Source organism: Erpetoichthys calabaricus, chromosome 7, assembly GCF_900747795.2.
Source record: "Erpetoichthys calabaricus chromosome 7, fErpCal1.3, whole genome shotgun sequence".
Lineage (NCBI taxonomy): Eukaryota > Metazoa > Chordata > Cladistia > Polypteriformes > Polypteridae > Erpetoichthys > Erpetoichthys calabaricus.
The window spans coordinates 180,642,990-180,664,993 of record NC_041400.2 but is presented as its reverse complement, the minus strand read 5'-3'; the positions used below and the strand labels follow the sequence as shown (position 1 = coordinate 180,664,993).

Sequence of the window (22,004 nt, the reverse complement as noted above, 5' to 3'; positions counted from 1 at the left end):
GCAGTATGGACCTGGTCAGGTCTTTTAATATGCACGGCAAGCTGCTGGAAATGTTCTGCCAGTCCACAGTAGCCAGTGTGGTGTTCTATGCTGCAGTCTCCAGGGGAAGCAACCTGAGCACAAAAGAATTACAATATGTGAACAAACTTATCAGGAAAGCCTGCTTCATCACAGGGCAAACCCTGGACACAATGGAAGCTGTTGTGGAGAAAAAAAAAGGATGATGGCAAAATTGGATGCCCTCATGAAAAAATCCTCTCCATCCCCTCCAGGAGACGCTCTCCTCGAGCACTTTTAGCCACTGGCTTATTCCACCACAATGTGCTAAAAAGTGCCTCTGGGGGTCTTTTCTGCCCACTGCTATCAGGCAGTTCATGCTTCCACCCGATGTACTTGTTTCATTTATTTATTATTGTTTATTAGGGTTAGGGTTAGGGTTTATTTATTATTGATTGATTGGCTGTATTATTTGTCCAGTGAGTCTGTATCCTTGTTTTTTATGTTCCTGCTGCTGTATGCTTTTGAAATTCTCCCTGGGATTAATGAACTTTATCTAATCTAAACTAACATGATATCTTCAGACTGAAAGCTTGAAATTTGATAAAATGCACAGTTACTGATAAAACGTTTTATTCACAGCTGTCTGTAATGTGTAGTAGATAACTGACAAAGGTAACTTGATTATTGTGAATGCATACAGTATGTTTAAGTGGTCAGTACCCATGAAGTAAGTCTGAGACATCATTGATGTGGTTGAGCATTTGGCGAACACTGTGATTATTTTTACTGAAATCATTCATTTCATTCATCCAGTATTTTAAGGCATTTCTGCCATTATGTGGTCACAAAGTGCCAGAGGATAAAAGTCTTTTGCTAGCCGCACATACCCAAATTTAGTCATACCAGGCCAATTTACAGCCTCCAGTTTACCCAGGGTGCATGTGTAGGATGTGGGGAAAATTCAGAGTACCTCAGGAATAGCACTTGAGGACACATGGAGGAATACAGAAAGCATTTGATAAAGTGCCACATGAGAGGTTGGGCATCAAACTAAAAGAAGTGGGAGTTCAGAGTGATGTTTTTAGGTGGGTGCAGAATTGGCTCAGACACAGAAAGCAGAGGGTGATGGTGCGAGGGACCTTATTAGAATTGGCTGATGTTAAGAGTGGTGACCAGCAGAGGTCAGCGCAGGGGCCACTGCTGTTTTTAATATATTTAAATGATTTGGATAGGAATATCTGAAGGTAAAAATAAGTCAAACAACATGTAAACAAAACAAACTCATGATGGCGTGAAAATGAAAACAAAGACAGTCGCCATGTAAGATGCATGGCTGCCACTAATCAGGCTTTATCACTGGATGTATATTTGCGGAGCTCCTTCACGCAGGCCATCTCTCTGTCAGGTGATGCCTCCTTCCTGGTGGTCACCCATTTAAAGCCTAGGGACTGGAAAGGGTGGAGTCAGTGGCCCTCACTGGGCAGTTTCTCAGCACTGGAGAGGAAGAAAGTGACAAGGCAGTTGGTGACAGCGCCCTCTCTCAGCCCAGGGTGGTATCACATACCTGGGAAGAACTTGAATAGCAAGCATGCGTGACTCCAGTCAAAACTCTCATGTGGCCACACAGTAGAGACACAGCGCCTAAAAGAATTCACATTTTATTATTATACAACATTGAATCCCACTGATTTTTTTTTGGCTTGTTTGACACTCAACCTGGGTTTGCTTCCCGGGTCTTCCCTGCGTGGAGTTTGCATGTTCTCCCTGTGTCTGCGTGGGTCTTCTCTGGGAGCTCCGTTTTTTTCCCACAGTCCAAACACATGCAAGTTAAGTGGATTGGCAATTACAAATTGGCCCTAGTGTGTGCTTGGTGTGTGGGTGTTTGTGTCCTGCGGTGGTTTGGTGCCCTGCCCGGGATTGGTGCCTGCCTTGCGCCCTGTGTTGGCTGGGATTTGCTCCAGCAGACCCCCTTGACCCTGTGTTCGGATTCAGCGGGTTGGAAAATGGATGGATGGATGAAGGGAATTAGTCCAGTGGATCAAGACTGTTATTTTAAAATTAGTTCATCAAGAACACAGGGACACAGTTGGAAACTTGTTAAGGGTAAATTTCGCATAAACATTAGGACGTTTTTCTTTATAAAGAGAACTATAGACACTTGGAATAAGCTACCAAGTAGCGTGGTATACAATAAGACTTAAGGGATTTTCAAAACTAGACTTGATGTATCCTTGGAAGAATTAAGCGAATTAGAAGAATCCATTTAGAAGAATTAAACTTAGTTGGGCTGAATGGCCTGTTCTCATCTAGATTGTTGACCGCAGAGACCGTAGTCATATTAAGAATCAAACCAAGGGCCGTGAAGGCTCGTGCCAGGATTGGTAAATGTTGAATTACGTTTGAATTAGCTTGTCTCAGTAAATTACATTTTTAATGGTATTTCCTTCTTCACCTTAATATCAGTGTAAGAGCTAGTTATTTCTAGATAGAAGCATTTGCTTAGTTAACTTAAGTGTTTGCCCATAAAAAAGTGCATAGTCTAAGAGAGGTTCTTACATCCCCCACAAGCTGAACTGAATTGGTATATTCTAACTGTTTCTTGTCCCTCTGACTACAAATTAGTCTCATTTAGTGACCTGCCTTGCCGTAAGTAAGGCATGGAGGGCACACGGTTTCAAACTGTGTCTTAATGTGCCCAAAAGTATGTAATGCAACTTTCTCTATTGAATGTGCAGCGCCATATGTATAGAACATACTGAGGGTGAAGTAAAGTATCTTTTAGTATAAAAAACAAGTGAAGTTTAACAAGAAGAGGCTAAGCTTAGGGAAGAGACATTTTTTCCCATTTTTTTTTTTTTTTTGCTTTTCTTTTTATTCTACGTGTGTAACTACCTTTTTTCTCTATTCTAATGTGGATTGTTTGCTTTGAATTTTCACTTAATCTTTTAAAACAAACTTTTGGACTAAGAGATTTCTTTCGGCATATGTTTGACCCGTGCTTGATCCTGCCTTACCTACCATCAGCTGCACTAAAACTTTAAAACCTTCCTGTTTAAGCCTGACATTGGCCCACAATGGAAGAAAACAGCGATAATTCAAAAGACTCACAGGTACCTTAACCTTTGTATGCTTTGGCACGTCGTTTGATCGGAGTTGAACATTTGAAAGAACTGTAAGCGCTCCTTGTATGAGTGTATAAACTAAGATAAAAGAATTTAAATACCCTAAAGGGAGCCTGTCCTGGTACATGATCGAAATGACATCTCCATGCAGAAGCCTGAGTGGTCATCCCGACGACTGTGATGCAACAATGGGGGATCATCTCCATGATGACAGCGAGCAGCTCAGGTTAATATCTGAACGCGTGTTACTTGCCAACCCTTCAGAACCATGTGTTGATATTCAGTCGGAAATAAATGAAAAAGATGGACAGTTATTCAGTTTGACGGAGTATGTAAAGACTTTAGGGGAAAAATGAATCTAACTATGAAAAAATAAGCACAATTATTGAGACAGATTTCTGCACCTTGAGAACAGAATATAAAAGGTTAAATGATTAACTACTCTCAGTGCAAAGTGATGAAGACAAATGAAAAAGACTATGTAAAGGTTTTGATGCTAAATTGAAGACTTTGCATGCATTTGTTGGAAAGAGAGTGGAATGGGTTACGGAAACGTGTCAAAATAAAAGCATCCCTAAGCTGCTACCCGATTCTGCAAACCAGTTCACTGGGTGCAGATTTATTGACGATGTCACTCCTGCCAACAGTATCTTCCAAGTCTCTGCATAAGCTAAAAGTCAAGCAGGTTCAACATCTACCTCAGTTAGTGTCCTCAGGACTCAAGGGGCAGTGCACACAGTGCTGTTAGCCAGGGCTGAGACTCAAAAAAGGCAGCAGGATATAGATAAAGAAGAGGCACCGTTGAGAGCCAAAAGAGAACCTGAAGAGGCACATTTGAGAGCCAAAAGAGAATTTGAAAAACCACAATTAAAGAAAAAAAAGAGATCAACTGACATTAGAAGCAGCAATTGCAGAATCCAATGCAAGACTGAAAGCTCTTAAAGGACACACTTTTATTCCAAGTAAACCAAATCCCTATAATGTTCATGAGAAACCAGATGAGAGGAATGAAGAGCCATACAGTGCAAGTGTTTATAGTTTTTTGTATACTAATGAATGTGAACATGAACCTCACCAGGAACACTATGAGCAGCAAAATAAGGTGCAAGTACTATGCACTAGAAAGGTCCCAGTATTTGATGGTGACCCATTGGTCTATGTGAACTTTTTCAGGGCATTTGACCGTGCTGTTGGTGAGGTGGTGGATAACCCCAGAGATAAATTAGAATTCCTAGCAAAATTTACCACAGGTTCACTTTGTGAAATTGTTGAAGGCTGTGCATACCTGCCGCTGGCGGAAGGCTACAGTAGAGCCAGGAAGAAGCTTGAGACTTTTTATGGAAACCAGCTGCAAATAGTCGATGCATACATGAAGAAAGTCAAGAAGTGGCTACAAATAAAACCGGATGATGGAGGAGGTCTGAGGGAATATGCAATCTCTCTTTGCAACTGTATGAGCTTTATGTCCAGCATGAAGAATGGTAATGAGTTTGTGAACAGTGCAAATCTTCATATTATAACCTCAAAGCTTCCCCAAGAACCGCAAGGATGTTGGCAGTGTGCAGGTTGGGAGATTAAATGTAAAGAAAACAAAGGCCCACTTCTCGCTGACCTAGTTGACTTTCTGGAACAACAGGCTACAATAGCCTTACATCCTGTGTACAGTGCAATCAATCAAAGTCATGCTTTCAAGAAAGAAATGCAAAATAGTGATCAAAGGAAGCTTCCGCTGAAATGTGGCGTGAGAAAAAGCAGTTCTACTACAAACTTTGCTGTCGCTGAAGGGGGATTCCAGACACCTAAGTTGAAAAGACAGATGGCTGTTTGTGCAATCGGTAATCCTTGTCTATTTTGCAACGAATTTCACGCACTTGTTGAATGCAGTAAGTTCAATGGGACTAAAGTATGAAAATAGAATTTACTTTTTGAAATCTAAAGGCTTATGCTTTAAATTGCCTTAAGCAAGGTCGTCTTAATCAAAACTGTGTAGAAAAATTGAATGTCAAATATGTTCTCAGTCACACCCAGTCATTTAGCACATGAACAAAGACAATAAAGCCATGCCCAGTAAAAAGGAGCACACAGAGTCAGAAAAGAAGAATATTTCTTCTTCGTATGTTTCTGTCGAACCATTAGAGATGTGCACTGCTACTGGGGCCAGTAAAGAGTGTGTCCTAGCTGTGGTCCCAGTTAAAGTTAAGTCTAAAATAGGAGAAAGATGTGTAGAAATATATGCTCTGATAGACTCTGGCAGTACATCTACGTTCTGCACAGAAAGCTTACAAGAGCAATGAAATCACCCTGGAAGAAAAGCTGAAATCCACATCAGCACATTTTATTGGATTTACAGGTTTGTGGGGTGGATGAAAACATATTTATCGAATTGCTGGAGGTTTACACACTGAACTTTATACCATTGAAAAGGGAGAACATCCCAATGCAAGAGAATATCACCAGGTGGTCATATCTCAAGGATGTGTATCTACCCAAGATTGTTCTTCTTCTTTTGGCTGCTCCTGTTAGGGGTTGCCATGGCAGATCATCTTCTTCCATATCTTTCTGTTCTCTGCATCTTGCTCTGTTACACTCATCACATGCATGTCCTGTCTCACCACATCCATAAACCTTCTCTTAGGCCTTCCTCTTTTCCTCTTCCCTGGCAGCTCTATCGTTAACATCCTTCTCCCAATATACTCAGCATCTCTCCTCTTCACATGTCTAAACCAACGCAATCTCGCCACTCTGAATTTGTCTCCCAACTGTCCAACTTGAGCTGACCCTCTAATGTCCTCATTTCTAATCCTATCCATCCTCCTCACACCCAGTGCAAATCTTAGCATTCTTAATCTTAGAAGTCGACTTGTTTAATAGGTACAAATGTCCCTAGAGCCATGCCAAGTCATACAGTAGAGGTGAAGGTCTTTATGCTGTGAAGATGGCCTCTGGATGGATTGTTAATGGCCTAATAAAGGGGACAGACATGAAGGACTACAAGTTGCACAATCAATCTTGTGTCAGTAATGGGAACAGAACAAATGTTACACCAGCAAAACACTATAGACTTTCCAGAGCACAGCTGTGAAGAGAAAGAGGAAAAGTCACAGGAGGACATGAAGTTCATACATATAGCCTGCAAAGTTAGTGGATTAATCTGCCTTAAACGATTAGACACTTAAAATGCCAAACAATCGTTGCATTGCAGAACAGCATGCTATTGGCCTCAAGAGAAAACTTAAAAGGAACCCAGTTTTCCATGAGGATTGCAAAAGTTTCATGCAGGACATTTTAGACAAAGGTTATGCTATTAGAGTACCTACAGAACAGTTGTCACTCAAATAAGAGAGAGTGAGGTACATTCCTCACCCCAGAGTATATCATCAAAGAAAAATAAAATTAGAGTGGATTTTGTCTCAGCCACTTACCGAGGCTTCTCACTGAGTGAACAGTTGCTGAAAGGACCTGACTTAACTAATACTCTCATTGGAGTTCTTACAAGATTCAGAGAGCAGCCAGTTGCATTAATGGCAGATATTAATTAAACCAACATTTTATCAAGTGAATGTTCCAGATGAAGATACTGATCTTCTTCATTTCCTGTGGTGGCCTGAAGGTAATCTAAACAATGGACTAGAGGAATACAAAATGACAGTATATCTTTTTGGTGCTACTTCCTCATCCAGTTGTGCCTCTTATTCTCTACGAAGAATAGCTGAGGATGCTAGATGCACAGCTCCTGAAGAAGCAATTAACATTGTGCATCACAATTTCAATGTTAATGACTGTTTAACACTAGAATCCCTGAAGCCTACAAAAAAAAAAAAAACTCTTAATACTGGGCCATCTTAAATTCCTTCTCACTTCTCCATTAGCATCTTTTGTTTTGTAAATGTGTCGATCAGCAGCCTGCTGTTCCATCCCGACCCCACCCCCCCCCCCACCCCCCCCCACGCCACAGCTCAACTCGGGCAAAAAGCTCTCCCAGCTCAAGTCTGTTTTATCTTGGTGTGAGGTGCCTGGAGTTGTATAGGGTAAATAATATATCATTATTTTGGAACACATTCATTTCATCTGTGTTCCATGTCTATAACAATCTATGTAAATGTAAGATGACAGGAAATGCAAGAAATGTTGAACACATACCTAAAACAAACTATTTCCATGTTATAGTACTAACGACAAAATTTTGACATGTTGTGTGCAGACTAAAGTCCAAATATCAAATACACACTCTCACAAAAGGTACGTGTATAATAAAACTGCAGTCTACTTGTGACTTTACACTGTAGGATGATAAGTAAATAAATCAAGGTAAATAACATTCGATGTGGCTTTTATAATAAGTAACATATAAATGTTTTTCATATAAAAACTATCACCAAACATAATCAACAAACAGAACTTTGCACGATACCTTGGCAAGCTCGGCATGCCCTGCTGTTTTGTTGAAGGACATACATGGCAGGTTGACCAATAATATCCACTGGCAGGACAATGTTGACCTCTTGCTGCATCCAAACGGTGCCATCTTTCACCTTTACGCCTGGTGCAGCTGCGTTGTTCTTATGTGTGAGTGGATGTTTCTTACGGGGAGGGCTTCCAATGTAGAACCATCATCCTCATCTGAGTTCACCTCTGTTATAGCACATCTTTATTTGTAAACAGCATTGTCAGATCAGGGAAAGTGTGAACGTGACTGAAAAAAAAAAACTGGAAAAAAAAAACCAAAACACTAACCTTTACAAGTGCCGTAAATTTACACCGGCTGTTACAGACTCAAATCAAAATGTATGTTTTTATTTTATAATAGTAACAATAAGAGCAGCTCACTACTCAAAACGGTAATTCTGGGAAGCGGTCGAACTCAAACCCGCAACCTCTTGATTATGAGTCAGCAGTTCTTACCGCTGCACCACCCAAGCAGTCGTGTCAGCATCATTCATTAACCCAATTTCTTTTACTTCGGTTATATTTTTGAATAAAAGCGCACTTGTTATACGTGTACCTTTTGTCAAAGTGTTTATTTGATATTTGGACTTCAGTCTTCACACATTATACACTTCATGTCAAAATTTTGTCATTAGTACTATAACATGGAAAAAGTTTGTTTTAGGTATATGTTCAACATTTGTTTCATTTATCGCATTTCCTGTCGTCCTACGTTTACAGAAATTGTTATAGACATGGAACACAGGTGAAATGAATGTGTTCCAAAATAACGATATATTATTTACCTTATAGAAATCCCAGGCACCTCACACCCAGATAAACAAGACTTGAGCTGGGAGAACTTTTTGCCTGAGTTGAGCTGCGGCGGTGGTGGGGATGGGACAGCATTCTGCTTGCTACTTGTACTAATGGACACATTTACAACATAAAAGACACTAATGGAGAGGTGCAAGTGAATTTAAGGTGTCCCGGAATTACAAGTTTTTTCGTTGGCTTCAGGGATTCTAGTGTTAAAGTCAGTTGTTACAGAAGCAGAAGAATAAGCCATAAAATTGGCCAAAGATCTTCAAGCCGTGTGTTTCAAGGGAGAGTTTCACCTTACCAAATGGGTGAGTAATAGCCAAGCAGTCTAGCCAAGCAGTCTTATTGTCCATACCCAAAGAAGACAGGGCTATTGATCAAAAGGACTTAGACTTAAGCTATGATTTGTTACCAGTTGAGAGAGCCTTAGGCATTCAATGGTGCACACAAACTGACAGTTTTACGGTCTAGGTAAAGCTTCAAGATAAGTCTGCTACAAGACATGGTATTCTGTCAATGGTCAGTTCAATATATGATCTACTTGGATTCTTAGCACCAGTTATATTGCCTGCTAAACTTATTTTAAGAGAACTATGTAAAGAGAAATATGGATGGGATGAAGAAGTGGAAGTTTAAGTATGTCCAGCAATGGAAAAAATGCATGGACGATTTGCAGCTACTTGTGGATTACAATGTAGACAGGTGCATTAAACCAATTGGATTTGGTCACATAATGTCAGCACAAATGCATCATTTTGGAAACGCTTCTAATGACGGATATGTCACTGTTTCATGCCTTCTCCTATCTAATAAAGAACATAAGAGACACTGTTCATTTCTAATGGGGAAATCACGAGTGGCACTACTGAAACATGTCACTATACCATGGTTAGAATTAACAGCATCTGTGGTAGCAGTCAAAATAGATACGATGCTAAAACACTAACTGCAAATTCACCTGCAAGAGTCAACCTTTTGGACTGACAGCACCACTGTATTAAGGTACATTACAAATGAAAGTGCTCGCTACAAAACCTTTGTCACCAACAGAGTTACAGTGATAAGGGAGCACTCACAGCCCTTGCAATGGAGGTATGTCACATCTGCACTAAATCCAGCAGACCAGGCATCAAGAAGATCAACCGTAGAAAGCTTTATCAAAAGAAAGACATGGATTCAAGGCCCAAACTTCCTGTTAAAGCCAGAACATGAGTGGCTGAAAAGACTTAATCAAATGAATGACTAACTCACCCAAGATTGTTCACGTGTTGCTCTTTTTTCTTTGTTCTTCATATGTGGACTGTTTGCTTTGAATTTTCACTAAAACTTTTAAAACGAACTTTTGGACTAAGAGATTTCTTTTAGCATGCGTTTGACCCATGCTCGATCCTGCCTTACCTACCAGCAGCTACAACCAGTGATTTGCATCCGATTTACATGTATTGATTGACACATCCAAAATTACTTAGAAATTACAAGTTGTGGACCCCAGGGGGCGCATTAGCTCCACAAACCCGATACAAACAGACACCAGCCACAAGTGCAGAACACACAAAGGCTCTTTATTTTAATGTGGGAAACTCTTTCCCTTCATTTCCCACCAGCACCAAAGCACAGTACAGCAACCACAGTCAAGGAAATAGCACACAGGACTTTTCTTCTCTTCTTTTCTTTGTCTTTTTGCCTCCACTCCTCCTGGAAAGCTTCATCCTCCACCTCCCAACTCTGGCTCCTTTTATCCTACACCTAGGAGTACTTCCGGTGGCCCATTAACGTGGTCTGGAAGCATACTTCTGGGCAAGGCAGAAGCCCGTCGCAGTACCTAAGGAAGCCAACAGGGCTGTAGCAAATTCCAACTGCCATGGAGCCCTGTGGGAATCACCCAGGGGAGACTGCAATCTAGCGCTCCAGGGGAGATTATGCCCTGTGCATGTTCTCTCCCCCAGTCCTTACCAAAATTACCAAAGTGTCGGCCATCCGCCACAAGGCAATAGTGGTAACTGAATCAGCAAGAATGTTACAGTGGATTCAGAAAGTATTCACTTTCACTTTCACTATTTCACTTTCTGCCCACTTTCTTGTGTTGTAGATTTAATTTTACCTTAAATGGATGCATTTTCCATTTTTGCATTTTCCAATCTATACTTCCATCCATCCATTTTCCAACCCGCCGAATCCGAACACAGGGTCACGGGGGTCTGCTGGAGCCAATCCCAGCCAACACAGGGCACAAGGCAGGGAACCAATCCCGGGCAGGGTGCCAACCCACCGCAGGACACACACACACCCACACACACACACCAAGCACACACTAGGGCCAATTTAGAATCACCAATTCACCTAACCTGCATGTCTTTGGACTGTGGGAGGAAACCGGAGCGCCCGGAGGAAACCCACGCAGACACGGGGAGAACATGCAAACTCCACGCAGGGTGGACCCGGGAAGCGAACCCGGGTCTCCTAACTGCGAGGCAGCAGCGCTACCACTGCACTACCGTGCCGCCCCAATCTATACTTAGTAACCCAAAATGTCAAAGTGTAGATTTATGGACAAATATGACAAATCTATCCATTTAAAATTAAATCTACAACACAAAGTGTTCAGAAAGTGGAGGGGTCTGAATATAAATAGTTTCTGAATCCACTGTAGGGTCGCCAAAACAGTTTGCCTCAGCACCTCAATGCTGCAGCTTATAGCCCTTTCATCATCTACCGGTCTGTAATTGTATGATGCTGAGAACTCTAATGTCTTCACCTATACTGACCTGTAGGAAGCTGCTTCTTTAGGGCCTTTATAATCCAAACATTGCAGGTTAACAGTGGCCAACCGCCAGTTACTACAGTTTCAATTGTACAATCCGGGATGGATTGTGATGTTATTCCATGACAAAGCACTTAACTTTGGTTTTGTTCACACATTCTTTCTACCCAGTAGTTTATTGGTAAATTCCTGGGATAGCCGACCTGTGTGACGGGAGTTTTTGGTGATGCACAGCAAGCCATGAGATCTAGTAGCTTTGGGAATTGACGTCTAACCTCTTAGCCACAAGGCCACACAGCCTGCCTGTCACATCTGAAGTGTACTGCTAGTGGAAATGGATTGGTCATACTCGTAATGAATAATGTGGCATCTTTTTTGCTAGTTTACCATTGCTTTTCAGCTATAAGTTATAAATAATAAAAACAATTAGGCTACATAGAGTATTAATAGCAATAATTTTCTTTATCTTTAATGATGGTGATTTGTCTGCCTTTCAGCAGAGCATATCCCCTGAAAGTCACAGTTAAACTTGATTAAAACTACTGATGTTAATACACTATGTGACCCAATACATTTTATTCCTTTTTTTTTTTGTAAAGATTTTTGACTTGTGTTTTAAGAACTTGGATGGCACAGTAAGGAGACCAGAGTTCACTTCTTGGTTGCTCCCTCCGTGGAGTTTGCATGTTCTCCCAGTGACCATGTGAGTTTCCTTTGAGTGCTTCGATTTCCTCCCACAGTCCAAAGATGCGCAGGTTAGTTGGCCTGGCAATGCTAAATTGGCCCTGATATGTGTGTATGTGTGTGTGTGTGTGTGTGTGTGGTTCACCCTGCCATGGATTGGCTCCTTGTCCAGGGATTGTTCCTGCCTTGCACCATATTATTGCTGGAATAGGTTCCAGCTTCCCCACGATCTTGCTCAAAATAAACCTGGTTTAAAAACATGGATGAAAGGAATAAGAACATTTTCTATTTAAGTTTATTGAGCAACTTAACATTTTCTTTACTTTGCAGGTCGTCCCATGGTGATCTCCAGTGGGATGCAGTCAATGAACACCATGAGGAGTGTTTACAAGACGGTAAAAGCGCACAATTCGAACTTCTGCTTTCTTCAGTGTACCAGTGCTTACCCCCTGATGCCAGAAGATGTTAATTTGCGTGTCATACTGGTGAGATTATTTTTATAGCTATCAATATGTTGTGAAAAGTATCGATAAACAGTATTAGTCAGAAATGTTCATGTTATTCCAAAGTTTACTTTCATGAGCTTTTCTGAGCCACACAGAGCATGCAAGCTGTTTCAACCAATTTGAGGGGTATGCTGCTAAAACTGTCTAATATTGCTGCAATGTTCAAGGATTTTCATGGTGGTCAATTGTCTAGTGTAAATTAAGTGTGCATTATATTGAGAGAGGATTTGTGAAATCATACTGTAACATACTTACTGTAAAATCTTTGGTTGTTACCCAAAGGTGTTATTAAATAGGCAGCATCCATCCATTAATCTTCTAACCCACTTATGCAATTCGGGGTCCTGGAGAGCCAGTGCCTATACCATCAGTACTGGGCACAATGTAAGAATCTGGATGGGAGGGCACAAACACACACACACACACCCTCTCATTCTAGTCCAATTTAACATCATCAATTAATTTAACACAGCAAGTTTTTTGTATTGTAGGAGCAAAAGCGAGCAAAACATGGAAAGAATATGCAAACTGTCAATAAACACACCATGCTTCAAATCCAGGACTGTGGAGCTGGGAATCAGCAGCAGTAACCTCTGCTCTCCCTTTCCATATAGGGAAAATCATATTTTTTTTAATAGCCATCATTTCCTCACAACAGTACTCCTTTTTTGTGTTTTCTGAGTAAGTGTTGGTTAACATAAACAGGGTGAAAGGCAAATTTAACTACGTTTAAAAAAAAAAAAAAAAAGTGTATGACTTTATTCTATTCGTGAAAACAAAGTAAATGTGACAAAAGACAGGAGAACATTCAGTCCATCAAGGCCATTTGTTTAGCTAATAGCTAAGTTGTATCTCATCCAGAATCTTCTTAAAGGTTGTGAAGGTTTCTGCTTCAACTCCATCTCTCCATAATTTATTCCAGAGTCCCACAATTCTTTGCATAAAGAAGTGTTTCCTAGCTTCAGTCCTAAATATACTTCCCTTTAATTTCCAAAGGTATCCTCGAGTAAGTGACTCACTATTGAGTTGAAAGAATTTTGCTGGATTTACTTTATCCAATACCTTTGAAATTTTTGAAGATCTGGATTAGGTCTCTATGCAGTATCCTCTGCTTACACATTTAATTCTATGAGTACGGCATGTCCTTAAATTCTCTCCTCAGCGCAGCTTCAAGTGCTTTTATGTCTTTTTTGTAGTCTGGTGACCAGAACTGCACACATATCCCAGATGCAGTCTCATTTGTACATTATAGTGTCCTTCAATGTACAGTGGACCCTTGACTTACAAATTCAATTCGTTCGCGAGGGCTGGTTGTAACTCAAGTTGGTTTTAAGTCAAGACTATTTTTCCCATAAGAAATAATGGAAATACCCATAATGCGTTCCATACCTCCCACAGCAACACTTACTTAACCTTTTCATAATAAAAAAGGGTTGTATAATGTGCATAATTTACCAAAACACCAATAATTTTTCTAATGTACTAACCAAAAAGTGCCTAGCCTACCAGAAACAACAATTTCATACTGTACTCACCATTTAATTTGACATCTTTGGGCTGCAGGAAGGGAGGAGGAGGAGAATGAAATGGAAGGTGGTTATTGTTTGGAAGGAGCCTCCTTATGCAAATCTTTTGTTTGTAAAATTGTCGAGATGGTGGATTTCAACATGCTGTACCTATTAGCGAGATCGGTCACACGAACACCACTCTCATATTTCCACACAATTTCCTTCTTCGTTTCGATTGTGATCACTTTCTTTACCTTCGTTACCTTCTCTTCCTTCCTTAGCAATTATCGAAAAAAAATATATAAATCACTGCACTGACCGAAATTACGTCCACAAACACATGTATCTGGGCTCCGACTGACGCATTCAAATGCTCTCGGCTGTTTGTTTACAATCGCGCAAGTGGATACACGTGACCGCATTCAGGTTGTAACGCAAGATGTTGGTCATAAATCAAAACAAAAATTTTGGTCGTAAATCAAGTTGTTCGCATGTCAGGCCAGTCGTATATCAAGGGTTGACTGTATATTTGTTTTACTGTACAACCTATTTAATATGAGAAGTCTTGCAAAAATGGGAGGTGTGCCAATTAGAACATTAAAACAGCTATGATGAAAACGGAACATTCAGACCAACAAAGCTTAATAATCCTGTCCATCTAGTTTCTCCAAAATAACACCAAGTTTTGAGTGTCCCTAAAGGCCTTCTCTCAACCACAGTGTTTGGTCATTTATTCAGTATATCTATGGTTCTCTGTGTGAACAAAACCTTTCAATCGTTTGTGCAAAATCTTTCCTTAACACATTTCAATATGTGCCCCTTTGTTCTTGTTGGAGAACCTAATTTAAATGAATATCTGAAATTCACTATACTAATTCCTTTCATCATTTTTAAAAAAAAAAAGGTGTTGAGACAAACAATTTTGGGCAACCCTACAGTAGATTCAGAAATTATTCATATTCAGACCCCTCCACTTTCATCAGTCTCTCCTTGTAGCTCTTTCCTCTCTGGACTTCTCCAGTGCTGCTGTGTCTTTTCAGTACGGAGGCCAGATATGAACACAGTACTGCAGCTGAGGCCTCACTAGTTTATTATCTAACGTAAGCTTAGCCTCCCTCCGCCAATATTCTGCACGTTATGCTATATAAGTTAATATTCTGTTAGCCTTCTTAATGGCTTCTGTATGGTGTCTGGTTGTTGATCGTGATGAGTCCACCATGACTTCTAGGCCCTTCTCATAAGGTGTTCTTAAGTTTCATATCTCCCATTGTGTACTGAAATGTAACATTTTTACTTCCTTTATTCAGTACTTGACATTTTACTGACATTAATTTCATCCACCTCAAATCTGTCCAAGTCTGTATGCTGCCCAAGTCCTTCTATAAAAATTTAGCTGATTCTCCATTATCTTCCCTTCTACCTAGTTCAGTACCAGCATCAAACTTAACCAGCTTATTGTTTATGTTCTTATTCAGATTATTTCTATATATAAAAGCAGTGTTTCTCAACACGTTGGTCACTTGTGTGCTAGATGGGTCATCAACTTAAATTTAGAAACAAAAATTAAACTAGCCACTGCGTTAATGTTTTAGTGTGCTTCTAATTGCAGATTTCAGTATTGTACCCAGTCCAAGTGAATTTTTGCTCCTGCATGCTGGGGAATTGAAATGGCTGACTTAAGTCCTGTTTTGACTGTTGTACATCACATGCTTCATTCAGAAAATTAATGAACATGGACAAGTTCTTCAAATACCCGTAGCATCACCTACTCCTAACTCTGTCAGTTCCTTATCAGTCTCATAAGATTCATCTCAAAATCCTGAACCAAACAGAAATGTTAAAATAACATACAGCCAGATTTTCCAAGGTATACCTGTAGATATACTTTTACCGTGGCAAAGCATGGCAGTGACCATTGAGCATTATCTGCAGTGTGGTGCTACTAAACAAAAGCATGGTCCTTCAAAACTGTAAAGACATTTGGAAACAAACCTTGCAACTTATGGAAGCAAATTATCTGACTTTTTAAAATGAAAATAATGAAAATCTTGAGGCTTCTGGAGATTTTAGGCACTCCAGGTATCTTCTCGTTGCCCATCAAACTGCTGAATATCAGACAGTACACACAGTTGCAGAACAGCACATGTTGCCTTGTGCAACAGGTAAATGTACTGAAATTCTAAACTATCTGCCTACCTGCAAAGTAAAACACACACCAATGCCGCAATCAGCGGTCAGTGAAGAGAATTCAAACTTGTGAAATTCAGACAAGCTTAGGGTACCCATTAAAAAATACAAATGGACAGTAAATTTGATTCAATATTAAACACCCTTGTGTCAGGTTATTTCTAGGTGAGTACCGTGCATATTACATCTATAATGTACACTGTATTATAAGCAGAATGTTTATTTACTGTTATTTGCATCATTTGGGGGAACATGTTAGCTAGTATCCAATAAAATACTGCTAATATATGATCATCACTTAACTACCAAAAATATGTAAAACTTGATCCCAAAGCTAAAAAGGTTAAGAAGCACTGTATTAAAGAGCACGGACGCCACTTTATCTCAACTTCTGAAGATGTACTTTGATTTGAAATTCAACTTCCTTCCTTACCATGCCATGATTCATTCTGTAGACCCATTAGTTGGGTGATGTTTTGCTTTTTATATACAATACGTTAATAAACTCTCCTTCATTATCAGTTTTTAGTCACATGCATGATATTCCAGTCAGTGTTGCAGCATTTGATCCCTCGCTCCACATATCACTTTTTAAAATTACTGCCATACTTTATACTTAATTTGCCTTTCTGTGCTGCTTGTATACTTTGATGCAGTAGCCACCCAATTGTTTACTTTGAAATTATTTTACCTTTTTTTAAATGTTTCATTTAGCTATAAAAATGCAGATTAGTTTATTTACTGTAGTCACTGGAAGAGTATTGAACTGAAATATCCCGGATCATCTAAAGCATACATACACGTGGCAGCACCCCTTTAACATACTCTACGCTTTGTTTGCCTAAAATGTACTGCATACAGCCTGACTTGTGTTTATTCAGATTTTTCTTATCTTAAGTAAATTCAGTCCTTTATCCAGTGATAACACAGAAACTGGACTGAGAGGTCAGAGAAACCAGAGTAGCCCGCCATTGGCAAACATTTTAAAGACAAATTGCATTCATTATTGTGTGTGCTGACACACTCTATATAATGCATCCCACAAAGTTAAGGTGGTCATGATCTATTATTTAAGTTATTATAAACATATCCTGTTATTTTTGGTGCATTGAAGAAAAAAAAAAGAAGTAATTTACAGGACAAAACGGTACACAAATAGTGTATAATTTCTGGGCAGATACAGTCATTTCCTAACAAATTTTCCATTTATCCATTCATCATCAGACCTTCTAGGAGAGCACAGCGTGTCCCAGCAATGCCAGACACAGCGCATAAATCAGCACACTCCAGGACAATATGAATTTAAATGATTTTAAGTATAAGACGGCAACATTACAAAATGAGTGAAAGAGTCTGAATACTTTCTGAATCCACCGTATATATACGTTGGGAGACGACCTTGAGTCAATTTGACTTAAATGTGCATGAGAACATTGAGACAGTTGAATGAATGGACATTTCTTAACCAGTTCAATGCTTCATTAAGGTGATGCTGAGAGAAGGGGAGACGATTTAAACCTCATAGAGAAATTAGGATCTTGTTAATGGTCTGAAGGACAGCACATCTGTGGTGTGGAAAGCATACCCCCAGACACAGACAGACAGACACCAGAATGTCCAAAACACACTTCTTTATTTTCCTACAGCACCACAATGCCTTCCTTCACCAACCCTTTCTTCTTCTCTTTCTCTTTCCTTCTCTTGTCATGTTCAACCTTCTCTCTCTTTCTCTCTTCTTCTTTCTCTTTCTCTTCTTCTCCTTCTTCTTCTCTTTCACCTTCAACCTCCTCTCGCCCTCCTCACAAGCTTCGTCTTCTTCCTCCCAACTCTGGCTCCCTTAGTGGAGGGAGGCGGCCCCTTTTATTACGACCCGGATGAGCCCCAGGTGCTCCCCATGACATCCCTTCCTGGTGTGGCGGAAGTGTCAGGAGAGCACCTGGAAGTACACCGGGTGCCCTTGGGATTACTTCCGGCAACACTTCCTGGTGTGGCGGAAGTGCTGCCATCCAGGACTCCCTAACTGTCCGGGCGCCCCCTGGCAGTGGCCACGTCTTCTCACAGTGGTGAGTGTCCTGGCTCCATTCCTGTGGCCCCCAATTAGGTCCAGGCGGCTGCCCTCTCGTGGCCGAGGAGAAGTATCGTCCAACTCGGGGACTGTCCAGGCGTCCCGGCCGGGCAGTGTCCCCGCTCATCCGTGACAGTGGTTATGATGGATAAACCTTCTACAGTGTGACCAAAACGTCACTGAAGAAGACCCCTGTTAAACATATCAAAATGTGCGGAGAACACATTGCATACTGTGCCCTCCATAATGTTTGAGACAAAGACAGATTTTTCCTTGATTTACCCCTGTGCTCCACAGTTTAAAATTACAAATCAAACAATTCAGATATGATTAAAGTGCACATGGCAGACTTTGATTTAAGAAGATTTGCATACATTTTAATCACACCATGTAGAAATAACTACACTCTTTCCACATGACCCCCCCTAAAACCCCCAGGGCACCATAATGTTTGGGACACAGCAATGGCAAGTCTATTAAAGCCGTCATATTTAGGACTTTGTTGCATATCCCTTGCATGCAATGCCTGCTTGAAATCTGTGATTCATCAACATCATCAGGTGCTGAAGCCCCTAATGCAGCCATCTTCAGCTCCTGCCTGTTTCAGGGGCTTGTCCCCTTAAGTTTCCTCTTCCACATATGGAAATCCTGTTCAACTGTATTTAAATCAGGTTACTGGCTTAGCCATTCCAGAATGTTCCCATTGTTTAGCTTTAAAAAATTCCTGTGTTGCTGTAGCAGTATGTTTGGGTCATTATCTTGTTGCAGGATGACGAGCCGTCCAATGAATTAGGAGGCCTTTACTGGATCTTGGGCAGATCAGATGTTTCTGTACACCTTACAATTCATTGTGCCACTGTCATCAGCAGTTCCATCATCAATGAAGAGAAGTGTGCCAGGACCTGTGGCAGCCATACATGCCCAAGCCATAACACCCCAGCACCATATTTAACAGATGAGGTGGTCTGCTTTGGATCTTGGGCAGTTCCTTTTCATCTCCACACTTCGCTCTTGCCATCATTCTGATGAGGTTCATCTTTGTCTTGTCTGTCCACAAGACCTTTTCCCAGAATTTTGCAGGCTTTTTTAAGCCTTTTTTCACAAACTGTAATCTGGCCATCCTGTGTTTAAAGCTAACTAGTGGTTTGCATCTTGCAGTGTGGCCTTGGTGTTTCTGTTCAAGAAGTGTTCTGCTGATAGTCGTCTCTGACACACTCACATCGGCTCCCTGAACACTGTCTCTAATCTGCCGGACAGGTGTTTGGAGATTTTTCTTTACCATAGTGAGGATTCTTCTGTCATCAACAGTGGTGGTCTTCCTTGGCCTACCAGTCCCTTTGTGATTACTGAGCCCACCAGTGCATTCTTTCTTCTTAATGATATTCCATACACTTCATTTAGGTCATCCTAAGGTGATGTCTGCAGTGGTTTTATTCTTGTTTTTAAGCCTCATAAAGGCTTCTTTGCCTTTCATTGGCACAGCTCTTGTCCTCATGTTGAACAATGGCAACTACAGACTAAGTAGAAGCAAGCCAAGATATTTTACGGAGCAAAGAAACCCACCTGAGGAATCACACACACTGGAGATGCAAACTGCCCCAAACATTACAGTGCTCTGAAATGGGGGGACCACATAAAAAAGTGTTGACATTTCTACATGCCGTGACTGAAATGTATGCAAATACCCATAAATGAAAGTCCGTAATGTGCACTTTAATCATGTGTTCAATTGTTTGATTTGTAATTTTAAACTGTAGAGCACAGAGGTAAATCAATGAAAAATGAGTCTTTTGTCTCAAACATTATGGAGGGCACTGTATGTTAAAAACAAACATAACCTGTCGCAAAGGAAAAACCTTTCTGGTAGGCACTTGAGCACATGATGGACTTGTGGTCAAAGTGATTGATGCGCTGGGGTCAGCTGTATGTGGTCTCTGTTGCTCACAGTTACTGTATGATAAAACAGACGTAGTCAGTGTATAAAGCTGAATCAATTTGCCAAAAGATGAACTGCAATCTATGCGTTTGAACTAAACAGCATATCATCACACACAGTAAAAAGAAGGGGAAAAGAACTCCCATTAATTGAATTAATGAAGAACCACAGGGGATGTACATTTTGGTACTTAGTACCCCTCAAACAGTTCATGTGCCTAATGACACTGACATGACTGCAACAAAAATCAAAGACAGCAATAAAACAGTGCCATTTGTAATTAACTACAGAAATCTGAGCTTTTATACTTGTACTTTTTAAAAGTTGTAAAACTCAAACTGGAAAGGGATAATAAAACAAAGTCATAGTATTCTCCTTTACAAAGACTGTGAGGGTTTTTAATGTGAGGCAAGCATGAGCAGGTAAGTGTCAGAGGGCAACAAGAAAGACAGAAGCCTAATAAAGGAATCCAGTCAGTCCTTGTGATTAGCAGATTTTTACGATTATTAATAATTAAGTGGATATTATTGTGCGTGTTTTGCAAGTAGTAAACAGGAAAGATGTCCTTCCCACAATGCTGCACTTTTGAATCAAAGACAGGACTCTCAACTAATGAATGAGGGGGGAAGGCAGATCTTCAAGTCAAACACACAGCATTGTGGGAAGGATATCTTTGCTGTTTATAATGAATGCCCCTTTTCCAAGAAGTAACTGTTAATAATAACTTGGTAAAAAAGGCACACATTTTACACGATTTGACCATACAAATGGATATCGGAGATGTGGATTATACAACACGAGTTACATGAGAATTTTTTTTTTTTACATTTTTATAATGGACATTTTTCACATCGTTTGCCATAGTCCAGAATTAGTTGCTGCTGGGTGCTTTTGAGTTTGAAAATTTCAAGATGTGCTTTCTATTCAAAAACAGGAAATTAATTTTTTTTTTCTCAGCCACCACTACAAACTACATGGGATTAGTAAAATTTTAAAAAATATGTCATTTCTGAGTGGGATATTCATTTAACTAGTCAACAGTTAGGTATATATCCAGAAAAAAAAGAGCTGGAAATCCGTGGAGCCGTTTCTGCTGGTACACCAGTGGGCTGGAAGACTGTGTATGTTACTGTTGCATTACAGCATACGGTACTGTAATTACATATTATTTTGCATTTTTTTGCGTTCATTATCCATTATAAAAATGTAAAAAAAAAAAAATTCTCATGTAACTTGTGTTGCATAATCCATACTGTATGTCAAATTGTGTAAAATGTGTGCCTTTTTTGCCAAGTTATTATTAACAGTTACTACTTGTAAAAGGGGCGTTCATAGTAAACATGAAGATAACCTTCCCACAATGTTGTGTACAGTATATATAACTGTTGTGATTGATGGAAGGAATTGCTGATCCACAACTGGAAATATTGGGGCGCCAACCTGGTTGTTCCCATTTAATCAAGTCAAAAAAATAAATAAAAGGTGCGCTCAGTGGTGCCAGTACAAATGAAAATCAGGGTTTCCTTGTCTCGGGAATCTTTCTTGGCTAATAAAGACTGTTATAGTTACTGTGGGAAAGACCACCATCCTGCGGTGCACTGTTGTATTGAAAAATATCAGCTACTGGGAATTGCAGTGTATATAGCTGGGGGACTGGAAGGGACGGGGTCAATTGTCCTCACTGGGCATCTTCTTGACACTGTTGAGGAAATAGAAGAGGATAAGTTTAGCGCCAGTGTCCCGTCTCGACCCGGGGTGGTAGTACATACTTCAGAAGAACCCGGAGGATGACCCACTGTACCTTATTGTATAGAATTTATTAAATAATGACCTGTATCTTATTGATGAAGCTCGTGGTCAGCAGTACAGTATTAGGAGGTGAGATGAGGGCCTAAAATGTATTCATGGATTTTCACATTTACAGGGTTTAGGGGATAACTGTACTTCTCCCAAAAAAACTGCTTTAATTTGTTACTTACCCCATGTGG

General features: G+C 40.3%; 1 protein-coding gene across 1 annotated transcript in view; it reads left to right on the top strand.

Annotated features, from left to right (window-relative positions):
• LOC114654929 (sialic acid synthase-like) overlaps positions 1 to 22,004 on the top strand; it is a 62,198-nt gene that overhangs the window by 32,212 nt on the left and 7,982 nt on the right. Inside the window, exon 4 of the mRNA XM_028805792.2 lies at positions 12,145 to 12,299. Within this exon, the coding sequence (XP_028661625.1) occupies positions 12,145 to 12,299 (155 nt within the window). The remainder of the gene's footprint in view (positions 1 to 12,144; positions 12,300 to 22,004) is intronic.